The sequence below is a fragment of the Heterodontus francisci genome, chromosome 37 (genome assembly GCF_036365525.1).
Source record: "Heterodontus francisci isolate sHetFra1 chromosome 37, sHetFra1.hap1, whole genome shotgun sequence".
Taxonomy (NCBI): domain Eukaryota; kingdom Metazoa; phylum Chordata; class Chondrichthyes; order Heterodontiformes; family Heterodontidae; genus Heterodontus; species Heterodontus francisci.
Window position 1 is genome coordinate 14,162,693 of NC_090407.1, and position 27,707 is coordinate 14,190,399.

The following is a 27,707-nucleotide window of genomic DNA, read 5'->3' on the forward strand; positions in this document are numbered from 1 at the left end:
TTGGAGCTGCACCCATCCAGGCAAGTGGAGAGTATTCCATCACACTCCTGACTTGTGCCTTGTAGATGGTGGACAGGCTTTGGGGAGTCAGGAGGTAAGTTACTCGCCACAGGATTCCTAGCCTCTGACCTGCTCTTGTAGCCACGGTATTTATATGGCAACTCCAGTTCAGTTTCTGGTCAATGTTGACCGCCAGAATGATGATAGTGGGGGATTCAGCGATGGTAATGCTGTTGAATGTCAAGGGGAGATGGTTAGATTCTCTCGTTGGAGATGATCATTGTCTGGCACTTGTGTACCGCAAATGTTACTTGCCACTTCTCAGCCCAAGCCTGGATATTATCCAGGTCTTGCTGCATTTCTACATGGGTTGCTTCAGTAACTGAAGTGTCACAAATGGTGCTGAACATTGTGCAATCATCAGCGAACATCCCCACTTCTGATTGATGAAGCAGCTGAAGATGGTTGGGCCGAGGACACTGCAGGTTTCTGCTGTGCTACAGGTGGGTTGGGTAACCTTTCCATTCACACACCTGGGACGTGACGTCCGGCTGAGACAGTCACAGGTTGCGGAAGTTTCGCTGCGAAGTTCAGATTGCGCCAAACTTCAGGCACTATCGGCTAAAATTATCTACTCGCGAATCTCAGACCCCCGTCCCGGGACAGACCCAGAGAGTGGGGACAATCCCAGAAAACTAAGGTAAGATACTGGCAGCTCAGCCCGAACCCCTTGAACAGAACTGTCACTTTTTCAACCGCGGTGAAATCGGGAATTGAATGAGTCATTTCATTAACACTGAAATTGCAAAATAAATGAACTGTAATTTCATAGTTTGAAAGTAAAACAACTTTTCATGTTATTTTCCTGCTGAGTGGGATGAATCCCAAACGGAAGTGCAGTAGCACTGATATAATTCGTTCAAAGTTGCAAAGGTTTCTGGAAAGTTGCCAGAAGTTTGAGGGTAAATGTTTCTTTTGCAATCTTGGCGGCTTCGATGGTTCTTTAACTGGGCGAGAGTACAGGTGGGCTGGGGATTGAGGAACAAGGCTGCACATCTTTCTCTGGTGTCATTTCCTGCTCTTCCGGTCGAATTTTTTAAAAGACTGATATGGATTGTGTTTAGATTTTGCAATGTCTCTGTTCTGGTGCCTTGTTTGCCTTTCTTTGTGGGGGGTGGGGACGGGGACAACCTACTGGGAACTATAGGTAACCACAACAACTTGCATTTCTAATACAGGAGGGAAGGAAGAGGAGTGGAAGAGCAGTAGTGATAGGGGATTAGTTAGGAGAACAGACCGGCGTTTCTGTGGCAGTAAACATGACTCTAAGATGGTGTGTTGCGTCCCTGGTGCCAGGGTCAAGGATGTGATGGAGGGGCTGCAGGCGATTCTTCTGGGGGAGGGTGGACTATCCTTCGTGGAGCAGTTTCTGCGGGAAAACACCTTTGACCACCGGTCCATCAGGCAGTGGTCTGCACGGAATGTCCTCAAGGCCCTACGGGAAAAGGAAACAGTGGATCCTGTCGGATGGTTCCCCGAGCAGACCGTCAAAGTCATTTGGCGGAATGCCTCATCACCAGAACTTTCAAACAAGCACCAAGACGTAGCTTGGCTGGTGGTGAAAAGGGCCCTCCCTGTCAGATCTTTCATGCACACCCGAAGTCTCGCCCCCTCCGCACAATGCCCCCGCGTTGGCTGTGGTGGGGAAGAGACGGTCGCCCACCTCCTCCTGGAATGTGCCTTTGCAAAGCAGGTGTGGAAAGAGATGCAGTGGTTTTTGTCAAGGTTCATCCCAAGCAGCTCTGTAACACAGGAGTCTGTGCTCTACGGGCTGTTCCCAGGGACGCACACCGAGACAAACATCAACTGCTGCTGGAGGACTATCAATTCGATGAAAGACGCCCTTTGGTCTGCCCGAAACTTGCTGGTCTTCCAGCGCAAAGAGTTGTCCACCACCGAATGTTGCAGACTGGCACATTCCAAGGTCCAGGACTACGTGCTGAGGGACGCACTAAAGCTTCGGGCAGCCGCAGCAAAGGCTCAATGGGGAAAGACCACAGTGTAAGGTTCCCCCACCAAGATGGACTGAGGGGCTGGATCAATGGGAAACCCCTCGAACTGTATCGTTAATATTCTCAATTGCTGTAAATGTAAAACTGTAATTGACATGACAATTGTGAAACGGAAGGGTTGGGAAGAAACTCAGGACAGTATTGAAGGAAACTGATCTCCTTTGCAATGTTTGTATTTTTTGGTGCTGTTTGGAAACTGTTTGGCAATGTAATTTTTACAGATTTTTATGAATAAAGTATATTTTGGAAATAAAAAAAAAAACCAGAGGTTGTCGTCCACATTGATACCAATGACATGGGTAAGAAGGGGAATGAGGTACCAAAGGCAGATTTTAGGGAGCCAGGAAGGAGATTAAAAAGCAGGACCTCAAAAGCAATAATCTCAGGATTAATCCCAGTCCTACATGCAAGTGAGCACAGGAATAGGAGAACTGAGCGATTGAAGATGTGGCTGGATTGGCACAGTTCTGGGGCAGGTGGGACCTGTACAAGGTGGACAGATTGCATCTTAGCAGGACTGGGATGAATAACCTCGCGGGGAGATTTGCTCATGCTGTTGGGAAGGTTTTAAACTAAATTATCAGGGAGATGGGAACCTGGGAGGGAGCTCAGATTAGAGGGAAGCAAAACTGGTAACTAGCCAGAGGTGTGGAAACCAGGAGCAAATATCAGAGAGGTGCACAGAATACTGGGGGAGATAGATAACACTAGAGTAGGGAATAGTAAGTTATTAGATCGGGTCAGAGTAAGGGAGAAAGGAATAAAGTCTGAATCAGAGTTAATGTGCTTGTATGTGAATGCACAGAGTGTGGTTAATAAGACTGGTGAGGTACAGGTGCAGATGGCCATGTGGAAATATGATGTGGCTATAACAGAGACCAGGCTGAAAGAAGGGCAGGACTGGGTGTTAAATATTCCTGGATATAAGGTGTTCAGGAAAGATAGGAAAGGCAAAAAAGGGGGAGGGGTAGCAGTATTGATGAAGGAGAGCATTGCAGTGCTGGAGAAAAAGGATTTCCCAGAGGGGTTGAGGACCGAATCAATTTGGCTAGAGCTAAGGAATAAAAAAGGTGCAGTTACATTGCTCGGTGTTGTCTATAGGCCACCAGCTAGTGGGAAGGACATAGACAAACAAATTTTCAAGGAAATTACAGAGAGGTGCAAAAATTGTAGGGTAGTTACAATGGGGGACTTTAATTATCCAAACATAGACTGGGATAATAGTAGTGTAAAGGGCAGTGAGGGGCAAGAGTTCCTAGAGTGTGTTCAGGAAAATCTTCTACAACAGTATGTTGCTAGTCCAACGAGAAAGGCACCAGAAGTGGACCAAGTGGATCAAGTATCAGTAGGGGAGCATTTAGGGGATAGTGATCATTGTATCATAAGGTTTAGGCTGACTATGGAAAAGGACAAAGAACAATCCAGGGTAAGAATAATTAACTGGGGGAAAGCCAACTTCTTCAATGGGATAAGAATGGAGCTGGGGTGAATAAATTGGAGTCAAAAGCTGGCAGGAAAACTGGTAGATGAGCAATGGGCCATCTTCAAAGAAGAGATAGTTCGGGCACAGTCAAGGTATGTTCCCTGGAAGGGGAAAAGTAGAGCAAACAAATCCAGAGCTCCCTGGATGACAAAAGAGGTAGAGATTAAGATAAAGAAGAAAAAGTGTATTTCTGACAGATTCCAGGAAGAAAATACTCTTGAGAACCAGGCTGAATATCAAAGGTCCAGAGAGGAAGTTAAAAAGCAAATAAGAGAAGCAAAGAGAGAGCATGAAAAGAGAGTGGCAGTTAGCATTCAAGGAGATCCCAAAGTTTTCTATAGGCATATAAATAGTAAAAGGGTGGTAAAAGGAGTAGGGCTGATTAGGGACCAGAAAGGGGATTTACACATGGAGGCAGAGGGCATAGCCGAGGTATTAAATGAATACTTTGCATCTGTCTTTGCCTGGGTTGCATCTTCCTTGGTAATGTTGAAAGAGGAGGTAAGTCAGGCACTAGAAGGGTTTAAAATTGATAAAGAGGAAGTATTAGATAGGCTGCCTGTACTTAAAGTGGATAAAGCATCAGGACCAGATGAGATGCATCCAAGGATACTGAGGGAAGTGAGGGTGGAAATCACAGAGGCACTGGCCATAATTTTTCAGTCCTTCTTCGACTCAGGGGTTGTGCCAGAGGACTGGAGAATTGCAAACGTTACATCCTTGTTCAAAAAAGAGTGTAAAGATAAGCCCAGCAACTACAGGCCAGTCAGTTTAACTTCGGTGGTGGGAAAACTTCTAGAGAAAAAAAAAAATTCGAGACAAAATCAATAGTTACATGCACAGATGCGAGTTAATTAAGGAAAGCCAGCATGGATTTCGTAACGGAAAATCATATTTAACTAACTTGCTGGAGTTTTTTGAGGAGGTAACAGAGAGGGTTGATGGCAGTGCTGTTGATGTGGTGTATATGGACTTTCAAAAGGCATTTGATACAGTGCCATACAACGGACTTGTGAGCAAAGTTATAGCTCATGGAGTAAAAGGGCCAGTAGCAACATGGATACGAAATTGGCTGAGTGACAGGATACAAAGAGTAGTGGTTAATGGATGTTTTTCGGGCTAGAGGAAGGTTTGCAGTGGAGATCCCCAGCGATCAGTGTTGGGGCCCTTGCTTTTCCTGATTATATATGTTAATGACCTAGATCTTGGTGTACAGGACACAATTTCAAAGTTTGCAGCTGATTATGAAACTTGGAAGCATTGTGAACTGTGAGGAGGATAGTGTGGAACTTCAAAAGGACATAGATAAGTTGGTGGAATGGGCAGACAGGTGACAGATTAAGTTCAATGTGGAGAAATGTGAAGTGATTCATTTTGGTAGGAAGAACATGGAGAGACAATATAGAATAAAGGGTACAATTCTAAAGGGGGTGCAGGAGCAGAGGAACCTAGGTGTATATGTGCATAAGTCATTGAAGGTGGCAGGACAGGTTGAGAGAGTGGTGAATAAAGCATACAGTTTCCTGGGCTTTATTAATAGGGGCATAGAGTACAAGAGCAAGGACGTTATGTTGAACTTGTATAAGACGATAGTTCGGCCTCAGCTGGAGTATTGAGTTAAATTCTGGGCACAGCACCTGAGGAAAGACATGAGGGTATTGGAGACAGTCTAGAAAAGAATCACGAGAATGGTTCCAGGGATGAGGAATTTCAGTTATGAAGATAGATTGGAGAAGTTAGGACTGTTTTCCTTGGAGAAGAGAAGGCTGAGAGGTGATTTGATAGAGCTATTGAAAATCATGAGGTATCTGGACAGAGTAGATAGAGAGAAACTGTTCCCACTCGTGAAAGGATCGAGAACGAGAGGGCACGGATTTAAAGTATTTGACAAGAGAAGAAAAAGTGACATGAGGAAAAACTTTTTCATGCAGCGAGTAGTTAAGGTCTGGAATGTGCTGCCTGAGAACGTGATGGAGGCAGATTCAATTGAAGCATTCAAAGGGGAATTAGAGAGTTATATGAAAAGGGTTATGGGGAGAAGGCAGGGGAATGGAACTGAGTGAGTTTCTCTTTCAGAGAGCTGGTGCAGACATGATAGGCCAAATGGCCTCCTTCTGTGCTGTAACAATTTTGTGATTCTGTGATAACCCCTTTTACGCTTCACATGATCAATCAAAGATTGACACTGAGCGAAAAGAGATGTTTGGACAGATGACCAAGCATTTTGCCAAAGTGGTAGATTCTATGAAGCATCTTAAAGGAGAAAGTTTTACTTTCTCACAGCACGTTTCACAACCTCAGGACATCCCAAAACACTTTACAACCAATGAGGTACTTTTGAAGTGTCGTCTTGTAGGTAATGCAATTTGCACACAAACAGCAATGTGATAATGACCAGGCAATCTGTTGTTTTTGATGTTGGTTGAGGGATAAATATTGGCCAGGACACTGGGGAGCACACCTGCATGTCCTACCCTGTGGAGGAGGTGGAACTGCTCGTTACTGGGATGTCCATTGCTGAGACTATGGCCAGCAGCAGGGCTGAAACCATCAAAGATGACGGTATCCTCACACTCAACCCTCGTCCTCACTTCCCACTCATCCCATATAGCTTCTGATTTACAAACTGCAGATGGTATAAGCAGGCACCTCTTTCTTTCTCCACCTCCACATACCATAACCTTACCCTTGTGCCCTTTTCCTTTTGGATGTCCTGGAGGAACACCAAGAAGGGAGTGATGATGAAGACACAGCATCGTCACTTGATTTCATACTCGCAACCACTAACTCAGACACTGACACTGCGCGTATCTTAGAGGATGGATTATAGATGGCATCTGCATATGGTGAGACACTGGGCACAAGTGGGTTGCAGTCAGGGCAGGGGACAAGAGTAGCACATGTGCTAGCTTTCCAGAGGGTGAGGTCGCACATGGGTTATGTTGGAGGACACAGATGAACACTTTCATGGGGCATCCTACAGAAGAACGAAATGGTTGGTGCATTGGAAAACTTACTAGAAACGCTGCAGTCAATGTCCGTTGAGTATGGAGGAGTCCAGCACCAACTTGGCACAGAGCTTGGAGCCCATCCTTTCCAGTGTGGAAATGGTGGCCAATTCCTTTCGCACATTTGGGGACTGAATCGTGATGCAGTGTCTGATGGCCAATGTCACAGCTTCCATTGCAGCACAAGCAGCACCTGTCCAAAGTCTGAGTGCTGCAATGGAAACTCTGACTGCTGCCATCATGGCTGTTGATTATTGTCTACAAAGGGGCGTGCATTGTCCTGCAACAGATTATTAGGGTTGCTGAGGCTCTGCCCTTGGGCGGGGGTGGGGGGAGAGGTGGGGAGTGGCAATGGTTCCATGAACACGAGCCTGTTGCACTCTCTCAGGTTGACATTTGTCCTCCCACCCCTGCTACTCTGCCAGTGCCCTTGATGTTGCCTGCCAGCTATCCAGCCCAGACTGCTGCCGCCCATTCTGAGATGGTGTACTCCACAGCCGGACCTTCTAGGCCCAGAGCTGCCTGAGAGTAATCTCCAATGCCATCTGTAGACTCGTGCACTGGAAGTCAGCAGCCTCCGATCAACCATGCTGCAGCCACTGGGGTAGCACTACACTGGGCCAGGCAAAGGAACTTGGGGAATGCACAAGGGTGATTATTGACTTCTATGGAATGTAGCATGATTTTCAATTTTAATTGGTTTGAAATGTTTTTGTGGTGGCTTTTATTTTTGCATTTTGGCTGTTCATGCTGTGATGGTCAGTGACAGAGGGACGGTAAGACGTGGGACTGTTGGTTAATGGTAATTGTTGTTGCGGCTACTGGTATCATACTCAGATAAGTTCTTCTGGGAAGGAAGGGGCTGTGTAGGTTGCCTCCTCCCTCCTTATTCCTTCTCCTCCTCCTTTTCATGCTCCTTTAACGGATCACTGTGCAACTAGTGGCAAGTGCTGTCTCCTCATGGTGAGGTTGTACAGCATACAGCAGACTACCATGAATGTTGACACCCCCTCTGCCGAGTACTGCAGGGCTCCTCCAGAGCGGTCCAGGTAGTGGAAGCATTGTTTCAGCTTGCCAGTGGTCTGCTTGATCACATTTTGTGTGGCAACGTGGTGCTCTCATTGTGTGTATGGGCTGCGCACCGGAGTCATGAGCCATGTGTCAGCCAATTGCTCTTTGGTTTGCCATGGTGGCTCAAATGCAGCTGGTACAGCGGACTGCCACAGAATGATGGCATCATGACTGCCAGCCTGGAAGGAGCCAGGCGCATAAAAGTTCATTGCCACGGTCACCTTCACAGTCACTGGCAATGCCGTTCGTGCCCTGCTCTGAGATCGCAGTTGTGGCTGCAGCAGGTGGCTGATTGCAGTGAGGACATCTCTACTGAAGCACAGATATATCACACATTGTTCGTCACAGAGGTTCATGTAGGAGAATTGCTCCCTAAACACCCTGGGCAGATGTGGTCGCCTGCTGAGAGTCCTTCTCCCCCTTCTCCCTCTTCCAGCAGCTTGTCCTGCATGATTCTGTCCATGGTCCCACACCAGCTGACCTTGAGGGAGCGGAATCCTTTTCGGTTCCGGTGCAGGGCAAAGTTGATGCGTCTGCAGTTAATGGAACCCTGCACCATGGGGAAGACTACAATCCTAGTGAAGACATGTGCTTGCTCTCCCTGGCAAGATAGAATGAAGTGTAGTCAACCTCAGTGACCTGCCTTACACAACAATGGACAGCAAACTGCGAAATGTTATTTATTTTTTTAATTTATTTATTTAGAGATATAGCACTGAAACAGGCCCTTCGGCCCACCGAGTCTGTGCCGACCAACAACCACCCATTTATACTAACCCTGCAGTAATCCCATATTCCCTACCACCTACCTACACTAGGGACAATTTACAACGGCCAATTTACCTATCACCTGCAAGTCTTTGGCTGTGGGAGGAAACCGGAGCACCCGGTGAAAACCCACGCGGTCACAGGGAGAACTTGCAAACTCCACACAGGAGTACCCAGAATCGAACCCGGGTCCCTGGAGCTGTGAGGCTGCTGTGCTAACCACTACGCCACTGTGCCGCCTGTTGTATTTATCTTCAGCTCCAGCCTGGAAGGAGCCGGACGCAAAGATGTTCATCACCGCAGACACCTTCACATCCGCTGGAAATGTGATAATTGCCCTGCTTTGATGTGGTAGGTGTGGCTGCAGCAGGTGACAGATTTCAGTGAAGGATGTCTTTACTGAAACACAGATGTCTTGCACATTGTTCAGGTTGGAGAATTGCCCTCTGAACACCCTGGGCGGATATGGCCTCCTGCTGAGAGCCCTTCTTCCCCTCCTCTTCCTCCTCTCTCTGGAATTTTGTCCTGCTCTGCACAGCCTCTGTTTGTTTATTCTCCAAGTCATGTTGTATTCCAAGGGGAATATCTACTAGTGCATTCATGTCTGGGAGCAACTGCACTGAGCAGAAACCCTGATGTTAGCAAATATCCATCAGCACCTGTCGCACCACTGCCTGTAGACTTTTCCCATTTGAAACAACTATAGAAAACACCAAACGTTTGTAGAATCATAGCAACATCCAGAAGAAATCAATCAGCAACTAACCTGAAGAAGTTGATGATCCATTTAAATAGTGCTGGTGGAAGGTCCTTCCGGCTGCTGAACACATGGACGAGGTCAAGCGAGGGCATTGGCTGGAATGTTGAGCTCCTAAATGGCATCGCTGACGTCAGATCAGTGTTGCACACTGCATGATGTCATGAAATGGCCAACTGCATACTTCTGGTGGCTGTTTACCATGCATGCCAGCGCCCTCACCAATATGGCGTAGAGTCTGTGTTATTGACCCCCTCCTGTGCCATATTCAGCCCCTCAAGTCTATGCCAGCTCTGTGTAGAGCAATCCAGTCAGTCCTATTCCTCCGATCTATCCCCATAGCCCCGCAGGTTTATTTCCCTCATGTGCACATCCAATTTCCTTTTGAAATCATTCATTGTCTCCGCTTCCACCACCCTCGTAGACAGTGGGTTCCAGGTCATTACCACCCACTGCATAAAAAACATTCTTCCTCATGTGTCCCCTGTGTCACTTGCCTAAAATCTTAAATCTGTGCCTCCATTCCTGATATCATCAGCTAATGGAAGCAGCTTTTCTTTATCTACCTTATCGAAACTTGCCATAATCTTGTACACCTCTATCAAAACTCCCTTCATTCTCCTTTGTAGGAGTAGGCCATTCAGCCCTTTGAGCCTGCTTCGCCATTTGATAAGTTCATGGCTGATCTGATTGTGGCCTCAACTCTGCTTTCCTGTCTACCCCCTATACCCTTTCACTCCCTTGTCAATCAAGAATCTATCTAACTCAGTCTTAAAATATTCAATGACCCTGCCTCCACTGCTCTCTGGGTAAAGAATTTCACAGACTAACAACCGTCCCAGAGAAAAAAATTCTCCTCATCTCCATCTTAAATGGAAGACCCCTTATCTTTAAACTGTGTCCTCTGGTTCTAGTCTGTCTCATAAGGGGAGACATCCTCTCCGCATCCACCCTGTCAACTCCCCTCAAGATCTTATGTTTCAGTAAGATCACCTCTCATTCTTCTAAACACCAATAGATACAGGCCCAACCTGACCAATAAGATAACTCCTTCATCCTAGGAATCAGTCGCGTGAACCTTCTCTGAACTGTTTCTAATACATTTATATCGTTTCTTAAGGAGATCAAAACTGTACGCAGTACTGCAGATGCAGTCTCACCAACGCCCTGTACAACTGTAGCAAAACTTCCCTACTTTTATATTCCATTCCCCTTGCAGTAACCGACAACATTCCATTTGCCTTCCTGATCACTTGCTGTACCTGCGTATTAACTTTTTGTGTATCATGTACCAGGACACACACACCCCTCTGTACCACAGAGTTCTGCAATCTCTCTCCATTTAAATAATATACAGCTTTCCTATTCCTACCAAAGTGGACACGTTCACATTTTCCCACACTATACTCCATCTGACAAATTTTTGCCCATGCACTTAACCTAATCTAAATCCCTTTGCAGACTCCTTATATTCTCCTCACAACTTGCTCTCCTACCTATTTTTGTGCCATCAGCAAATTTAGCAACCATACATTCGGTTCCTTCATCCAAGTCATTGATATAAATTGTAAATAGTTGAGGCCCCAGCACTGATCCCTGTCACACTTCACTAGTTACAGCTTGCCAACCCGAAAATGACCCACTTATTCCTACTCTCTGTTTCCTGTTAGCTAAGCAATCCTCTATCCATGCTAATATGGATATCCATATTACCCCCTACACCATGAGCTCTTATTTTGTGTAGTAACCTTTGAAGTGGCACCTTATCAGACACCTTTTGGAAATACAGGTACACCACATCTACAGGTTCCCTTTTATCCACGTTGCTTGTTACTTCCTCAAAGAACTCTAATAAATTAGTCAAACACGATTTCCCTTTCACAAAACCAAGTTGGCTCTGCCTGATTGTATTAACATTTTCTAAGTGCCCTGCTATAACCTCCTTAATAACAGATTCGAGCATTTTTCCTATGACAGAAGCTAGGTTAACTGGCCTGTATCTTCCTGTTTTCTGTCTCCCTCCTTTCTTGAATAGAGGAGTTACATTCTCTATTTTCCAATCTGATGGGACCTTTCCAGAATCTAGGGAATTTTGGAAAATTACAACCAATGCATCTTATATCTCCTACTATAACCATTCTGGTAAATTTCCTCTGCACCCTCTCAAGGACCTTCACCTCCTTCCTAAAGCGTGGTGACCAGAACTGGATATAACACTCTAGTTGTGGCCTAACCAGAGCTTTATACAGATTCAGCACAACTTCCCTACTTTTGTACTCTATGCATCTATTTATGGAGCCCAAGATCCTGAATGCTTTGCTAACTACTCTGTCAATACGTCCTACCACCTTTGAAGGTCTGTGCACATGATACCCCCAGGTCCCTCTGTCCTGCACACTCTTTTTAGAACTGTGCCATTATTATTGCCTCCCCCTATCTCTTCTCTGTATTAAATTCCATCTGCCACTTGTCTGCCTATTCTGCTCACCTATCTATGTCCTGTTGCAGTCAATTGGAATAATCCTCAATGTCTGCCACACCTCCAAGTTTGGTATCATTGGCGATTGTTGAAATTTTATTCTGTATTCCAATATCCAGGTTATTTTATGTATAGCACTGAACTTTGGGGAACATCACTGTCTACCATCTTCCAGTCTGAAAAACAACCATTTACCACTACTGGCTACTTCTGTCCTAAAGCCAATTTTTAAAATCTAATTGGACATTGACTCTCCTATTCCATGAGCCTCAATTTTGTTAACCAGTCTTTTAATTGGCACATTGTCAAACATTTTCTTAAAATCCATGGGGACAACATCCACTGCATTCCCTTCATCAACCTTCTCTGTTACTTCATCAAAAAATTCAATTAATCAAACACGATCCGCCTGTTACAAATTGGTGATGGCTCTGCTTAATTAACTTAAACCTCTCCAAGTGTCCAATAATGTTTTCCCTAATTATTGTTTCTAAAACCTTACTCACCACTGATGTTAAATTAACCGGCCTGTAGTTACTAGGAACATCCTTATACCCTTTCTTGAATATGGTGTGTTATGCTAGGCCCCCACCTGCCAAGAATGAGGCACATAAATTTTGTCATGAACATTGATTTTAAACTGTTACTGGAGTGAAGAAATGACTTCTTAAACAGATCAGCTATGGCTGGAAAAGATATTTGCATATTAACAGATAGTGCTTGGAAGGACAAAGGACCAATTCCTGATACATTCAACCCACAATGGACCTTGATCACCAGGTATTGTGTGTAAGAGGAGCATTCCAGAGACTGCTAAGGTGATACAATCCAAGACGTGGTCAGACTAATTAGTCACATGACTAACCTGCTCGGCAACCTGGGTTTTTCTGAATTGTACAGTTTGAACTCAGTGTCTGTTTGCTCTTGGACTGAGAAGATCTCTCCTGTCTGCTCCCATCTCTTTCTCACGGAACTCCAAATCCACTGAAGACACATGAACCCCAAGAGAGAAAAGTCTCCTACAGAAAACAAGGCTTAAGAAGAATACTGGGCCCCAATGAAAAGCAAGATCTACCTACAATCAAGGACTCTACAGTGAGAAGAACCGTAACAAAAACTCTTCAGAAATTGCCTCAAACTTTTCCACTTTATTTTTCTTCTCTTTTCTGTCTCTATTTGCATGTGTGTATCACGTATGCATGCTAGCGTGGGCGCGTTGTGTATCTGTGGCCGTTAACCAAATTAGAGTTTAAGTTTAATAAATTTCAATCTTTCTTCTTTAAACCTAACAAAGCCTGTTTGTGCTGGTTTCTTTGCCTTATCATTGGAAAGTGGTGAACAGGGATTCTCCAAGGGGAAGCTAAAAACACGATGCGTATAAAATTAAACCCTGTTAAGCTAAGACCAGGTGAAGACTGAAAGAGAACCCAAGACACCTTTCTCACCGAGTGGTAACAGGTATCACATTTACCACTTTCCAATCCTCTGACACCTCCCCCCTATCTAGGGAAGATTGGAAGATTATGGCAAGCCCTTCCACTATCTCCGCTCCCACTTCCTTCAGCAACCTGGGATGCAAGCCATCTGGACCAAGCAACATATCCACTCTAATCATAGCCAGCCCTTCCAGTACATCCTTCCTATCAATTTTCACTCCATCTGTTACCTCTACCTTCTCAGCATCCTCTTCGTTAGTAAACACCGATACAAAGTACTTATTAAGTATTCTAGCTTTTCCCTGTGCCTCTAAGCATATATCACCTTCTTTGTCGCTAATAGGCCCCAACCCTCCTTACTACCCACTTACTATTTACAGGCTGGTAAAGGATTTTTCGGTTCCCTTTTTATGTTGATTGCCATTCTATTCTGATATTTTCTCTTTGCCAGTCTTATTTTCCTCTTCACTTCCATTTCAAATTTCTGTATTTGGCTTGGTTCTGACTTGAAGAATTCACCTGACATGCATCATACACCCTCTTTTTTTTGTTCCACCATATTCTCTATCTCCTTAATCATCCAAGGAGCCCTGGCTTTGGGTTCCCTGCCTTTCCCTCTTGTTGGAATGTACCTAGCCTGTACCTGAAACAGCTCCTCCTTAAAGACCAACCATTGTTCCATTACTGTTTTTCCTATCAAACTTTGGTTCCGCTTTATCCTTACCAGATCCCCCGTGTCATCATACACTTTTTGTGTCTCAGTTCTAATCAAATGGATTCAATACATGCCCACTCAAGGACATTCCCTTTTTCCAATGCTACAATATCTTCCCTATACAGTGCTGCCACCCCACCTCCCATTTTTCATTCCATATCTTTTCTGAACACTTTGTATCCGTGAATATTAAGTGCTGAATCCTCACCATTTTTAAGCCACGTTTCCATTGTTGTCACTGTCTCAGATTCCCACATGGCTATTTGTGCTTGTAGCTCGCCACCCTTATTCAGTACACTTTGTTTGTTCACATACATGCATTCTGCCTTTGTATTCCTCGTAGTCCTTCCTAGTCTGCTCATATCTAATATGGTATGACTTCTCTAGTACTATCCAACACTCTTACTTTATGCACCTTATTTCTCTTTTCTACTTCGATATGCTGGTGCCCATCCCCCTGCCAATTTAGTTTTAACCCTCCCCAACCATACATGTGAACCTCCCCATGAGGACATTGGTTCCAGTCCTGTAGAGTGTAGCCTGTCCCTTTTGAATAGGTGCCTCCTGCCCCAGAACTGGTCCCAATTCCCCAAGAATCTGAAGCCCTCCCTCCTGCACCATGCTTCAAACCACGCATTGATCCTCCCTATCTTCCTATTTCTATTCTCGTTAGTGCATGACACTGGGAGTAATCCAGAGATTACTACCTTCAAGGTCCTAGTTTATAACTTCGCCCCGCTCTCCACCCACCCCACCACAGCTCCTGAAAATCTGACCATAGGATCTCAATACCTGCCCTTGCTATGTAGTTGGTACCAACGTGTACCACAACTTCTGGCTCACTCCCTTCCCCTTGCAGAATATTCTGCACTCTCTCAGTGATGTCCTTTATGCTGGCCCCAGGACTCTCATTGATGGTTACAGAAATGCCTGTCTGTCCTCCTAACTATGGAATCTCTTATAACAACTGCATTTCTACGCTTTGCTGCTCCCTCCTGTACAGTCCCTTTCCCATTGGTGCCATGGTCTGGACTGCACTCCTGAGGGTATCGTCACTCCCAGCAGTCCCCAATGCCGAGTACCTGTTTGAGAGTGGCACACACCTTGAAGACTCCTGCCCCGCCTGCCTCTTCCTGCTCTTACAGATGACCACCCACCTACTATCCTAAACTCTTTCTTCCTGTGGGGTGACCACCTCCTGGAACGTATGATCCAGGAAACTGTCCTGCTCCCTGATACTCTGGAGTGACTGCAACTGTCCCTCAAGCTGAAGCAGCTGGAGACACTTCCTACACACACGGTTACCCAAGATACGTGCAGTGTCTTGAAGTTCCCACATGGCACAGGAATTGCAAGCAACAGATCTCAGCTGCACCCCGGATGCCATTTTGAAATTCTAAGGACACTTGTAGTGTCCAAAGAATGGGAGCCGATGAACCCAATTTCTCCCCCCCAATGTTGTTTTGATTTTATGTGCTTAGCAATCAAAACAAAGCTTGTCAAATCAAAATCCAGATTTGTCTGGAGGATGAAACAGAACAGACGCAGTTCCAAAAAATGGAAATACGACCATACGAATTAGGAGCAGGAGTAGGCAAATCGGCCCTTCTAGCCTGCTCTTCCATGCAATAAGATCATGGCTGATCTGATTGTAACCTCGACTCCACTTTCCCACCTAACCCCAATAACCTTCCACCCGCTGCTTATCAAGAATCTATCTACCTCTGCCTTAAAAATATTTAAAGACTCTGCTTCCACTGCCTTTTGAGGAAGAGAGTTCCGAAGACTCACGACCCTCAGAGGAAAAATGTCTCCTCACGTCTGTCTTAAATCGGTGACCCCTTATTTTTAAACAGTGACCCCCTAGTTCTAGATTCTCCCACAAGGGGAAACATCCTTTCCACATCCACCCTGTCAAGATCCCTCAGGACCTTATATGTTTTGATCAAGTCACTTCTTATTCTTCTAACTTCCAGCGGATACAAGCCTAACCTGTCCAACCTTTCCTCCGAAGACAATCCGCCCATTCCAGGTATTAGTCTAGTAAACCTTCTCTGACCTGCTTCCAATGCAGTTACATCCTTCCTTAAATAAGGAGACCAGTACTGCACACAATACTCCAGATGTGGTCTCACCAATGCCCGTATAACTGAAGCATAACCTCCCTACTTTTGTATTCAATTCCCCTCGCAATTCAATTAGCTTTCCTAATTACTTGCTGAACCTGCATACTAACCTTTTGCGATTAATGCACTAGGACACCCAATTCCCTCTGCAATCTCTTACTATTTAGGTAATATGCTTTTTTATTCTTCCTGCCAAAATGGACAATTTCCCACTTTCCCACATAATACTCCATTTGCCAAATCTTTGCCCACTCACTTAACCTATCTATATCCCTTTGTAGCCTCCTTATGTCCTCTTCGCAACTTACTTTCCTACCTATCTTTGTGTCATCAGCAAATTTAGCAACCATACCTTCGATCCCTTCATCCAAGTCAGTTATATAAATTGTAAAATGTTGAGGCCCCAGCACAGATCCCTGTGGCACACCACTCATTACATCTTGCCAACCAGAAACTGACCCATTTATATCTACTCTCTGTTTCCTGTTAGCCAGCCAATCTTCTATCCATGCCAATATGTTACCCCCTACACCATGAGCTTTTATTTTCTGCAATAACCTTTGATGTGGCACCTTCTCAAATGCCTTCTGGAAATCTAAGTACAGTACATCCCTCCCTTTTTGAATAAAGGAGTTACATTCGCTATTTTCTAATCTAATGGAACCTTCATCGAATCTAGGGAATTTTGGAAAATTAAAACCAACGCATCAACTATCTCACCAGCCACTTCTTTTAACACCTTAGGATGAAATCCATCAGGACTCAGGGACTTGTCAGCCCGCAGCTCCAACAATTTGTTCAGTACCACTTCCCTGGTGATTGTAATTTTCATAAATTCCACCCTTCCTTCCATTTCCTGACTTACAGCTATTTTGGGATGTTACTTGTATCCTCAATAGTGACGACTGATGCAAAATATCTGTTCAATTCATCTGCCATCTCCTTATTATCCATTATTAATTCCCCTGACTCACTTTCTATGGAGGGTGGGGTTTGGGCTGCAGCTGCTCCACGAGATGGGGAGTTCGGATTGGGCAATAGTGGATCGTTGAGCTGAGGATTGCACAGCAGATGATCCAAGAGTTGGAGGGTGGAGAATGGGCAACACAAGAATCGGTCCAAGCCAGGATTTAAGAAGGTGATGGGAATAACTGGTCCCAGTGGTGGAATATTTATTAATGCCCTTGTGGAGAATGATAAGTTTGATGAAGTGAACAGTAATGCAATGTGATGGCTGCAGAGATCACATAGAAGAAAGACTTGCATTTATTTGGCACCATTCACGGCCACAGGGGTTCCCAAAATGCATTATAACCAATGAAGTACTTTTGAAGTGTAGTCTCTGTTATAATGTGGGAAAGGCAGCAACCAATTTGTGCACACCAAGCTCCCACAAACATCAATGTGATAATGACCAGATAATCTGTTTCTGTGAATGTGATTGAGGGATAAATATTGACCAAGACATTGGGGAGAATTCTACGTTCTTCTTCGAAATAGTGCCATGGGATCTTTTATACCTACCTGAGGGGTGAGACAGGGCCTCGGATTAATATCTCATGTGAAACACAGCACCTCCAACAGTCCCTCAGTTCTGCACAGGAATGCCAGGCTTGATTTTTGTGCTCGAGTCCTGGAGTGGGACTTGAACCTTCTGACTCTGAGGAGAGAGTGCTACCCCGAGCCATGGCTGACACACATGATCACAGCTTGTTTTTATTTATTATATTAAGAAATCTCAAACCAGACCGATTAAATGGCTGTGTAACTGAGCCATAGAAATCCAAAAGGTCCCAATTAATGCAAAAAACGCTAAAAATACACAGCATCCCTAAAGAGAAAAGACAGGTTAATGTTTTGTTCAGCAGAACTGAAGCCATTGTCAGGTAAAGCCTTTTTATAGCCTTTTCAGCCGAGCTCAGTGGCCACACTCTCTCACTTCTTGAGTCAGAATGTTGCGGATTCAAGCCCCAAACCTAAGAAATTTTATAAAAGCAGGTAAGCCAGTCATTTCCTGCTGCTTTCTTCCTGTCATTGATAACCTCCCCTCTCCCCAAGCTGGGAGTCAGCAGAAATCCCACAAGAGCTTCCTTCAGCCTCTAATCAGCACTTCCCCCACAGGGAGTACCTTAGTGGTCTTAAAGGGACAGTGCCGGTTAAACACAGCTCCAATTTAGCAGCCAAATATCATGACCATACTCCAGATCCCAGAGCACCCTTGAGCGTCGTCACAGGAAAGGAACTGGAATACTTGTGTGTGCTTTTATTTGCCTTCATTTTGTTTGGTTAGTCATAGTCCTTTAAATGAAATGGAAATTAAAAATTCTAGCACGAACTCTTGATTCACCAGTTATCCCTGGCTCAGTTGGTCGCACCTTTGCCTCTGAGTCAGAAGGTTTGTGGGTTTTAGCCCCATTCCAGACTTGAGCACAAAATCTAGGCTGATGTTCCAGTGCAATACTGAGGGTGTGCTGCACTATCAGAGATGCCATCTTTCGGATGAAGTGCTAAACCAAGGCCCCATCTGCCCTCTCAGTAAAAGAACCCATGGCACTATTTCAAAGAAGAGCAATGGAGTATTCTCATTGGCCAGGCCAATATCTATCCCTCAACCAAAATCATTTAAAACCATTATCTGATCAATATCGCATTGCTGTGCGTGGGATTTTGCTGGGAGCAAATTGGCGGCTGCTTTTCCCACATTGCAAGAGTGACTATACTTCAAAAAGGTATTTCACCTGTTGTAAAGGACTTTGGGACATTGGTTGTGAAAGGCGTCTCCTGGGAGCATGTGTGGATCCAGGATTTGAAAAGTGTGAGCATCCTGGAGGAGCGCACAACTTCCTCTGCCCAGATGGCACAAGTTGATTTGGGGAATTCAGCGAGCAGAAGCTGAGTTTGGCAGCTACTGCAAACTGAGGTCATTCTGCAACTGAAGTGCATGTCAGGTCTAGTCAGACTGCCATGTATCAGGAACCCACCCTTTCTCGTGTTTCATTTTCAACATCCTAAGAGCAGTCCAACTTCCTGTTAGGCAAAGAATAGAAAGAAAGACTTGCATTTATTTAGCACCTCAGGACATCCCAAAGTACTTCACAGTCATTAAGTAATTTTGAAGTGTAGTCACTGTTGCAATGTAGGAAATGGGGCAGCCATTTTGCACAGAGCAAGTCCCACAAACAGCAATGTGATAATGACCAGATAATCTGTTTTTTTAGTGATATTGGTTGAGGGATACCCATCCTTCTCCGTGGCGTCTGTCTGGCGCAGAACCAGACTGTTCACAATCTTGGTGTTATATTTGACCCCAAGCTGAGTTTCCAATCACATAAGTATGCCATCACAAAGACCACCCACTTCCACCTCCATTATATCACCCGACTCTGCCCCGCCTCAGCTCAGCTGTTGCTGAAACCCTCGACCATGCCTTTAAGTTGAGACTTGACTATCCAACACATTCCTGACTGGCCTCCCATCATCCACCTTCCATAAACTTGAGCTTATCCAAAAATCAGGTGCCTGTGTCCTAACTCACATCAAGCTGTACTCACATCACCCTTGTGCTTGCTGACCTACATTAGCTCCTGGATAAGCAACCCTTCTTTGTTTTAAAATTCTCACCCTCTTGTGTAATTTCCTAATTTAATCACTCCACCATTGGTGGCCACGCTTTCAGCTGCCAAGGCCCTAACACTGTTAATGATCCTCTTTAAAGCCCACGTCTGTGACCAAGCTTTTTGGCACCTGCCTTAATATCTGCTTATGTGGCTTGGTGTGAAATTTTGTTTGGTAAGGTTCCTGTGAAGCACCTTGAGACAATTTACTATGTTAAAGATGCTACAGAAATGCAAGTTGTTGTTGAATAAATATTGGCAAGGACACTGTGGAGAATTGCCTTGCTCTTCCACTAGTGCCATGAGATCTTTTACATCTACCCGAGAGAGCGGACAGGACCTTGTTTTAACGTCAGATCCAAAGGACGGCATCTCTGGCAGTGCAGCATTCCCTCAGTACTGCGCTGGCATGTCAGGCTAGATCTTGTACTCCAGTCTCTGGAGTGGGCCTTGAACCCACAACTTTGACTCAAATCAGAGACACTGAACTATGGCCTGACACTGTAATACAATTTAATGCTGAAATTTCTTTCATTATCAAGTAAGGAGATGTGTCAATGGTGGGTGGGGGGAGGATCCCTAAGCCTTTGTTCCTGTCCTTGTCTACTGTCTGTATCTATCCTCCCCAACAGTAAAAGTAGGCCAGTAATCAGTGGATGTATTTGCAAATGAATTCCCCCAACCCCCTCCCTTAGCCTGGATGCGCTAGAGCCAATTGCACGACCCCTCACCCAGCTGAGGTCTGCTCACTGTATACACAGGCCAAGTGGCTGGAACCTAGGCCCCTTGATAGTCAATGTGGCTCAGCATATTTAGCCAGATGCTGAATCTTCTGTAGCGGTTCAAAAACACAAACTGCAAGTGTTGGGAATCAGAAATAAAGGCAGAACATTCTGGAAAGATCCAGCAAGAGCAACAGTGTCTGATGAGAAAAAAGACCAGTTTACATATCGGGTAGTGACTTGCAGGGCATGAGTGAAGGCTCTTCATCCTAAACGTTCTCCTTTCAGATGCTGCCACCCGAGGTCAACACCCTTCATCAGATCCTTTGAAACCTTCTGAAATCTAGACCTAACTTATTACAGGTGCAGTCATGGCTCAGTGCTACCACCCTCACCTCTGAGGCAGAAACTGGTGGGTTCAAGTTGCACTCCCGAGACTTGAGTGCAAAATCTAGGCTGACGCTCCAGTACTGATGCAGTGCTGCACAGTTAGAGGTGCTGCCTTTTGGGTAAGATGTTAAACTGAGGCTCCGACTGCCCTCTCAGGTGGATGTAAAAGATTATGTAACACTATTTTGGCAAAAAGTAGGAGTTCTCCCTGGTGTTCCGGCCAATAATAATCCCTCAACCAACATTACTGAAGCAGATTAAGTGGTCATTATCATTGCGGTTTGTGGGAGCTTGCTGTGCGCAAATTGGCTGCCATGTTTCCTACATTACAACAGTGACTTCGAACGTACCTTCACTGACTGTAAAGCACTTCAGGCATCCTGAGGTCATAAAAGCCATTGTATAAATGCAAGACTTTCCCTCTATCCCTGCAACTGCATTGCTGACTTTATTTATTCACCATGGTAATTCTGCAAAGGTCGTGATAGAGTGGCTCAGGTGAAGTTAATTAATACCTTCCCACTGAGAACATCCTTCTTATCTGGAAAACGTGTCTGACCAGAAAATAAATCTTTATATAAAGACAACAGCTGGTCATGTCCCAGAAAGGTTCTTTGCAGAGAATGAAAAGTGACCTCAGTGAGACTGTTAACGTTAAAATACAAGATATGAACCCCCAGACCAATTTAAATGATTACATGACAAGATTTCACGTTTTAAGACATTTTTATTATAATAACTAAACTAAAAGAAATCCCCATTAACTAAATAGGATTTTTTAAACATATGAACATACGAATTGGGAGTAGGCCACTCGGCCCCTTGAGTGTGCTCCGCCATTCAATAAGATCACGGCTGATCTGTTTGTAACCTCAACTCCACGTACCCACCTACCCCTGAAGTAGTTGATACCCCAAATTACAAATCTTTACTTATTAAAATACTTGAAAACTTCACACCACACTTGTACGTTACACAATCCTTTTGATGGTGAAACCTTTGCAGTTAGAAGTCCCAAACTCCTCCCAGTTGCAATGGGTTGGATCTCCCAGACCTTTTCAAAAATCAGTGTCCTCTTCACTCACTTCTCGAGCACTTTCGACCTGGGCATCCGTGCATAAAGCAATTCCTGGTGATCTTGTTGGGCTTCTACTTCTCCACAAACATCAACTTTCAAACCGTTCAAGTCCACTGCCTTTCACTGTATCAGGCTTCCAAGAGCAGGTGTACCCTCCCTCTCGAGGCTGCCACTGCTGGTTGTCTTCCTTGCAGCCAGTTCTGAGGTTGCTTCTATACAACCTGTCTGTATTCAGAAAAGCTGCAAAGTTTATTTGGACTCAAAGGTCAATAGCTTTTGTCTTTTTCCAATATGAGAAGTCCAAAAGTCTGGTTTCACAGAGCTACCTGGGTCTTCCTTTGTTTCCAAGTGTTAACAGTTGCCTGGTACATTTGCATCCTCCGAATCACTGACTCCTTGTTTACAACCAGAAAGTCTGGGAGGAAGAAGCCCATTGTTCTTGAGAGATTGCATGGGTATAACACCTTTTTAAAAAAAAAAACGTCTTTGATCTGTGTTCTCTGTTGTCCTTAAGCAGAGTGGATGTGAGGTCACCTGACTTCTCGGACTCCATCTTAAACTTTAAAAAAAGTCACAGTTTTTAAAACATAATCATGTCACAAAGTCCAGCGTTCATAACTTGAACTTTGGGGACAAACAACTTTGACTGCAACTTGCAGAAGTCATCAGCCCATCTTAAAACTTCTGTAATTGTATCTCATGCAGCCAATGATGAGAGGAAATAGTATCTGGTTCTCCTTTAGTCTTGTTGCCCAAGTCATCTAATTGGTTCTAAGAAGTTTGATTACTGCCTTTCAACTGATCTGATTGGTTGACAAAGTCTGAAGCCAGTTAAACAAAAATGTTGATTATTTTTTTCTCTTCTGAACTGCAAAAATCTGCCACAGTTTGAAAAGCTGATGGTTATCATGTCTGGTATCTTCAAGTCAGCCTAGACAGTGATGTTGGTATCTGGTATCTTCAAGTCAGCCTAGACAGTGATGTTGGTATCTGGTATCTTCAAGTCAGCCTAGACAGTGATGTTGGTATCTGGTATCTTCAAGTCAGCCTAGACAGTGATGTTGGTATCTGGTATCTTCAAGTCAGCCTAGACAGTGATGTTGGTATCTGGTATCTTCAAGTCAGCCTAGACAGTGATGTTGGTAGGATATTTGACTGTGGGTGGGGAGTCAGATCCTGTCTTTTTCCTGCACTTTCAATCAGAGGTCATTGGGAATCATTTAAGAGCAGGAGGCCTGACTGCCTTTTATTCCCCCACCCACACCTTGGACAGTAAGTACTGAAGCCCAATATGATGCATCAGCCTACCTGAGACAATCTAACTTCACAGACTGGGATTGTGTGGGTCAGTGTAGCTCAGTTTCACATGTGACAGTGATTGTACCAAATGAGACATCAGGAGAGTTTGTAAACTCCGACCTGGATTAAATTCCAGCCTATGGTTGGCGGGCGACCCCACCGCCCCCCCCCCCCCCCCCCCCTCCCTGATGCATTGAATTTCTGTATAAGCTGTTGTGTCCCCACAGTGACCTGAATAATTGTTCAGTGAACAATGTGCTCACTCGGGTACAATGCTGTGTGTTGGATAACATCAAGTCGAGGAAGCTAACCCTTTATTCCCTCTGAATGGCGATTGGCTCCAATCTCCCGGTGACTAACGTATTAAAGGGTTACGGGCTGTCGGTGAGATAACTTGAGCTGAGATGAGAGGTGTCTACAACTGACACCAAAGAACTCCTCACCCTTCAAATGTTGTTTGGTTGATAATTCTACTTAAAACTCGCAAACAGACGAGAGTAGGATTGAGTGTCAGCAGTGACCTTTTGACCCTGTAGGTGTCTGCCAGCTTAAAATGCTCTTTATGTTTTTGAAAACTGCAGTTTGTGTTTGAGCAGAGTTAAAGCTTCATTGATAACCACCCCGTCATGGTACTTGTAACCCAGGGAAACAGTCTCAAGCTTTCTGGGCAGTCAGTCAACCTATCGCATTCATCAGAGAGCCTGACTTCATAAAACTTTATTTGTCTCTTGCAATCAGTGAACAAAACATCACCTGACCCTTTGCACAATTCTAATTGGCTCAAAGATTAAAGCAATTTTAGCAACCCTAATTTTATTAAGCCTTTAAACCCCATGCAGTCAAATATGTGCTTAAAATAATTAAAAGGATTTTCAGAAGCTTACAGTTGGAATGAAGAGTCTCCCTTTTAGAGGCTTTGACACTTTGTTCCTCTCTGCTGTGCTGAAGGTGCTGACTCACCAACAGTGCAGGCTACGTAGGCCCCAACCATCCTTCAGTAGCTCAGCCAGTGGCCTTGCTCTTTATGTGAGCATCAGCAGGTTATTTGACTGCTGAGAACATCACAGTCCTCGTCTGATGTCACAGTTTCCACCAGGCGTTGCTGGAGAGCAATGGGCTAATCCACAGAATTCCAAGCTCTCCCCAGGGAAACCGTGTCCAAAAGGTGATCAGGTCACATGATGATACGACACTGCAGGTCCGGGTTCTCCAAACTGTGCTCCCTGAATTACTCCTTCAATTTTCTGAAGTATGATCCACTTTTACGGAGAGTTACAGAGGACAGACTGATGGGTAGATGCCATTCGTGATGAATTTCAGGTTTTATTCTCTGACTGAGCGAGAATCAGTTTAGTATGATTTTCAGGCCAAAGAGGATTTTATCAGCACCAACAGTACACCTGCTCATAACCCAGAAACCACCTGCTTAATAAACACCAGTACCTTGTCTCAATCATGGCACTGATCTCAAAGATAGCACCCTCCGTCAGTACAGCACTGTGCCAGCCTGCATTTTATGCTCAAATCTAGAGTGCGATTTGAATCCACAACCTTCGAACTCAGAGGCAAGAGTGCTGCCCATTGAGCCACAACAGGAAGGGAGGGTGAGAGAGGATTCTTTTGAGTTTAGAAAAAGGCACAAGGTAGGTACTTTTCATCTGAGGTCTGCGTCAATGGGGAATCCTTTCAAGAGGGCACAGCTGGGCATCGGGGATCACAAACTTTTCTAAATGGCTTAATCAGAGCAGAATTGAACAGCTTTAGTTACCATGGGATCTACGCTTGGATCAGTTGTGACCTTGTGCTTTATTTTCCTTGGTTTAGGATGTGAGTTTTGGGATTGGGAGACTGCAAGTTCTTATGAGGAGAATCCAAGTTAGATTTTTGACTGTTCTGTAACCGTGACCAATAAAACTGGGCAAGCAAGATGTCTCAGCGGTATTCAGGCAGTAACCTGGAAGAAAAGCTGGAACAAAAGTTTGGATCTGACTTCCGGATTAACTCTGACACAGAGAGCTTGACTCCCACAAGTAAATCTACACATCTAGGAATGGACAATGTTGCTTTGAGCAGTGCCAGTTCCATGCCATTGCTCTTGGACATTCCAAAGGTGGTTTTGAGCACTGATAGTCCAGCTGCACTGAAGACCGGGCACCAGCAGATTATCCCCAGTAAGTTGGCTGTGACCACCAAGACTAAAATGCGGCCGCAGGACAGCACGCCATCAGGCAGGCGGGACAGTGGCCGGCGGGAAGTTCGGAGCATGCCTCCGACTGACATGCGGTACGAGGAAGGGAAGGACACAGGGGGCTCGGGTGGGACCCTGCAACGCAATCGACGCAATATGTCGTATAAAGTGGCAACGGAAGGATTCTCTGAGTTCACAGATGCGAAGCAGTTGTCTCCTCCCACACTGACACTGCTCATGGAAACGGCAACTGTGCAGCCAGCTCGAAGTCCAGGCAGGACCAAGGTAGGAGAGGCGGCCATTTACAAACTGGTATTGCAGCTACGGTGCGTAACGGAAGTGTCCGTTTCAACCTGCTATAAAATACCGGTGACTCGTACCACGGGCCCTGGTGACCCCCCACCATCCCCTGGCCCTGGTGACCCCCTCCCCACCCCGGCCCTGGTGATCCTACTGATGGTGATGCAATTTCCTGATTAACTCCACAGTGCTGACCAATTATGAGGAAGATCCAGATTAGCTGAACCTGAAAAACTAGCACCAGTTGAGCTGTCCCCCCAGGGTGGGCCAGTGCCCCCGGGACTGTCCCGTCCCCCCAGGGCGGGCCGGTGCCTCCGGGACTGTCTCCCCAGGCCAGGGCATCATTAAAGATAAAAATAGTCATTAAAGGGGAGGTCTGTGAACCGAATTGCCACATAACTTGAGAAATGGGGACACTTGCTGGTGCCTCATTGCTGAGTTTGTCATTTTAATACCTGGTCTCTTTCCTTACAGCGGACAATAGGAAGAAAGAAAGGAACCAGAAATCGAAGTTCCTTTAAGGATGGTAAGGACGACAAGAGTGTGAGGTTGGAGTGTGTGTAAAAGTTCAGTAGAAATCCAGTTCAAACTGGTCTCTGAACAGGACAGGTTGATGTCGGCACGGTGATTTGGGGGATGTTTTGGGGGTTTGGGACTTGGTGAGTGATTAGATTTTCTGACAAGTGCAGCAACCATTCTCCAGCAGAAATACCCCACACTCAGCAATGAGATCAACAACCAGTTAATCTGGTTTTGTTGGTAGAGGGAGGAATGTTGGCTCGGACACTGAGGAGAACTTCCTGCTGCGCTTTCTCCTGGTCAAACATTTGGGATCTTGTTTTCCTGTCTCGCTATTGTGTAGACAGTGTGGGGAGGAGGGGGAGGGATTCGTAGGGAAGAGTATGTCTCCCTCCTGGAAGTATGGGAAGGGAATTAACTTGAAGTGTTTTCCTATTGTGTTGTGTGCTGCATGGGCACCCTGTAATTTCGATCATTGAAATGTTAAGTGAGGAATTGGACAGAACAGTTGGTGGGACATGCAGCATGGATTCAAACCCAACCATGGGTAAAATCCTGCCCTATTGGCTGGCAGTAAGGATCCCAAATCTCAGTCTGGGTCCTCATGTTCTCGTGAGGTTGCTGCAAAATACTGCCCCGAATTTGATTTGATTTGATTAGCAAGATCACAGGATAGCTGGTATGGGAAATGTAAAAAGTGACATGTTCCTCCTGTAGTGGGAGCTCCTCCAGGGTTGGCATTGTGCCAAGGGGAGACTTACTCTGCATTGAACTGCACCGTCATCCAGCTGACACGTACCCGAGTCAGAGCATCCTTAATCCTGGTGAGCACAGAAAATGTAATTAAAAAGAAAGTCGTTGCCCTGGTGTGTAGGGTAGCTGTGGCTGGTTAATACTTCGCTCTGTTAATCTGCCTGGTTCGAGCTGGTTAGGATCCAGCAATACCCTTGCTTCCACTTAGGGGGGAGTTTTATGCTCTCCACTGCGCCGGGTTTGGAGGTAGGGAGAGCATAATATCGGGTGGGATGGTGGTCGGGGGGTGGGGGGCTAACTGCTGATCAATTCCCTGGGTCTCTGGATCGGGGGAAGTCAGCTGTGTCTCTCCAGGAAAAGAAGCTGAATCCCAAAACAAACAAATACAAATTCTAAAATAAAAGCAAAATACTGCGGATGCTGGAAATCTGAAACAAAAACAAGAAATGCTGGATTCACTCAGCAGGTCTGGCAGCATCTGTGGAAAGAGAAGCAGAGTTAACGTTTCGGGTCAGTGACCCTTCTTCGGAACTGACAAATATTAGAAAAGTCACAGATTATAAGCAAGTGAGGTGGGGGTTGGGCAAGAGATAACAAAGGAGAAGGTGCAGATTGGACCAGGCCACATAGCTGACCAAAAGGTCACGGAGCAAAGGCAAACAATATGTTAATGGTGTGTTGAAAGACAAAGCATTAGTACAGATTAGGTGTGAATATACTGAATATTGAACAGCAGCAAGTGCAAACCTGAAGAAAAACAACCTGAAAAAAACAGTGGGTAAGCAAACTGAACAAACTAAGATGAAATGAAATAAATGCAAAAAAAATTGTAAAAAATGTAAAAAGGAATGTAAAAAAAAAAAGGAAGAAAAAATAACTAAAAATGACTAAAAATGAAAGTAAAGTGGGGGGCTGTCATGCTCTGAAAT

The 27,707-nt window shown here is 45.1% G+C and overlaps 1 protein-coding gene across 1 annotated transcript in view; it reads left to right on the plus strand.

The window, feature by feature from the left end:
* Window positions 1–470: 470 nt before the first annotated feature.
* The window catches only part of arhgef16 (Rho guanine nucleotide exchange factor (GEF) 16), a 58,706-nt gene continuing 31,469 nt past the window's right edge, over window positions 471–27,707 (plus strand). The window contains exons 1-3 of the mRNA XM_068017147.1: window positions 471–700; window positions 24,843–25,491; window positions 25,981–26,032. Of these exons, the coding sequence (XP_067873248.1) occupies window positions 24,946–25,491; window positions 25,981–26,032 (598 nt within the window). The 5' untranslated portion in view covers window positions 471–700; window positions 24,843–24,945. The remainder of the gene's footprint in view (window positions 701–24,842; window positions 25,492–25,980; window positions 26,033–27,707) is intronic.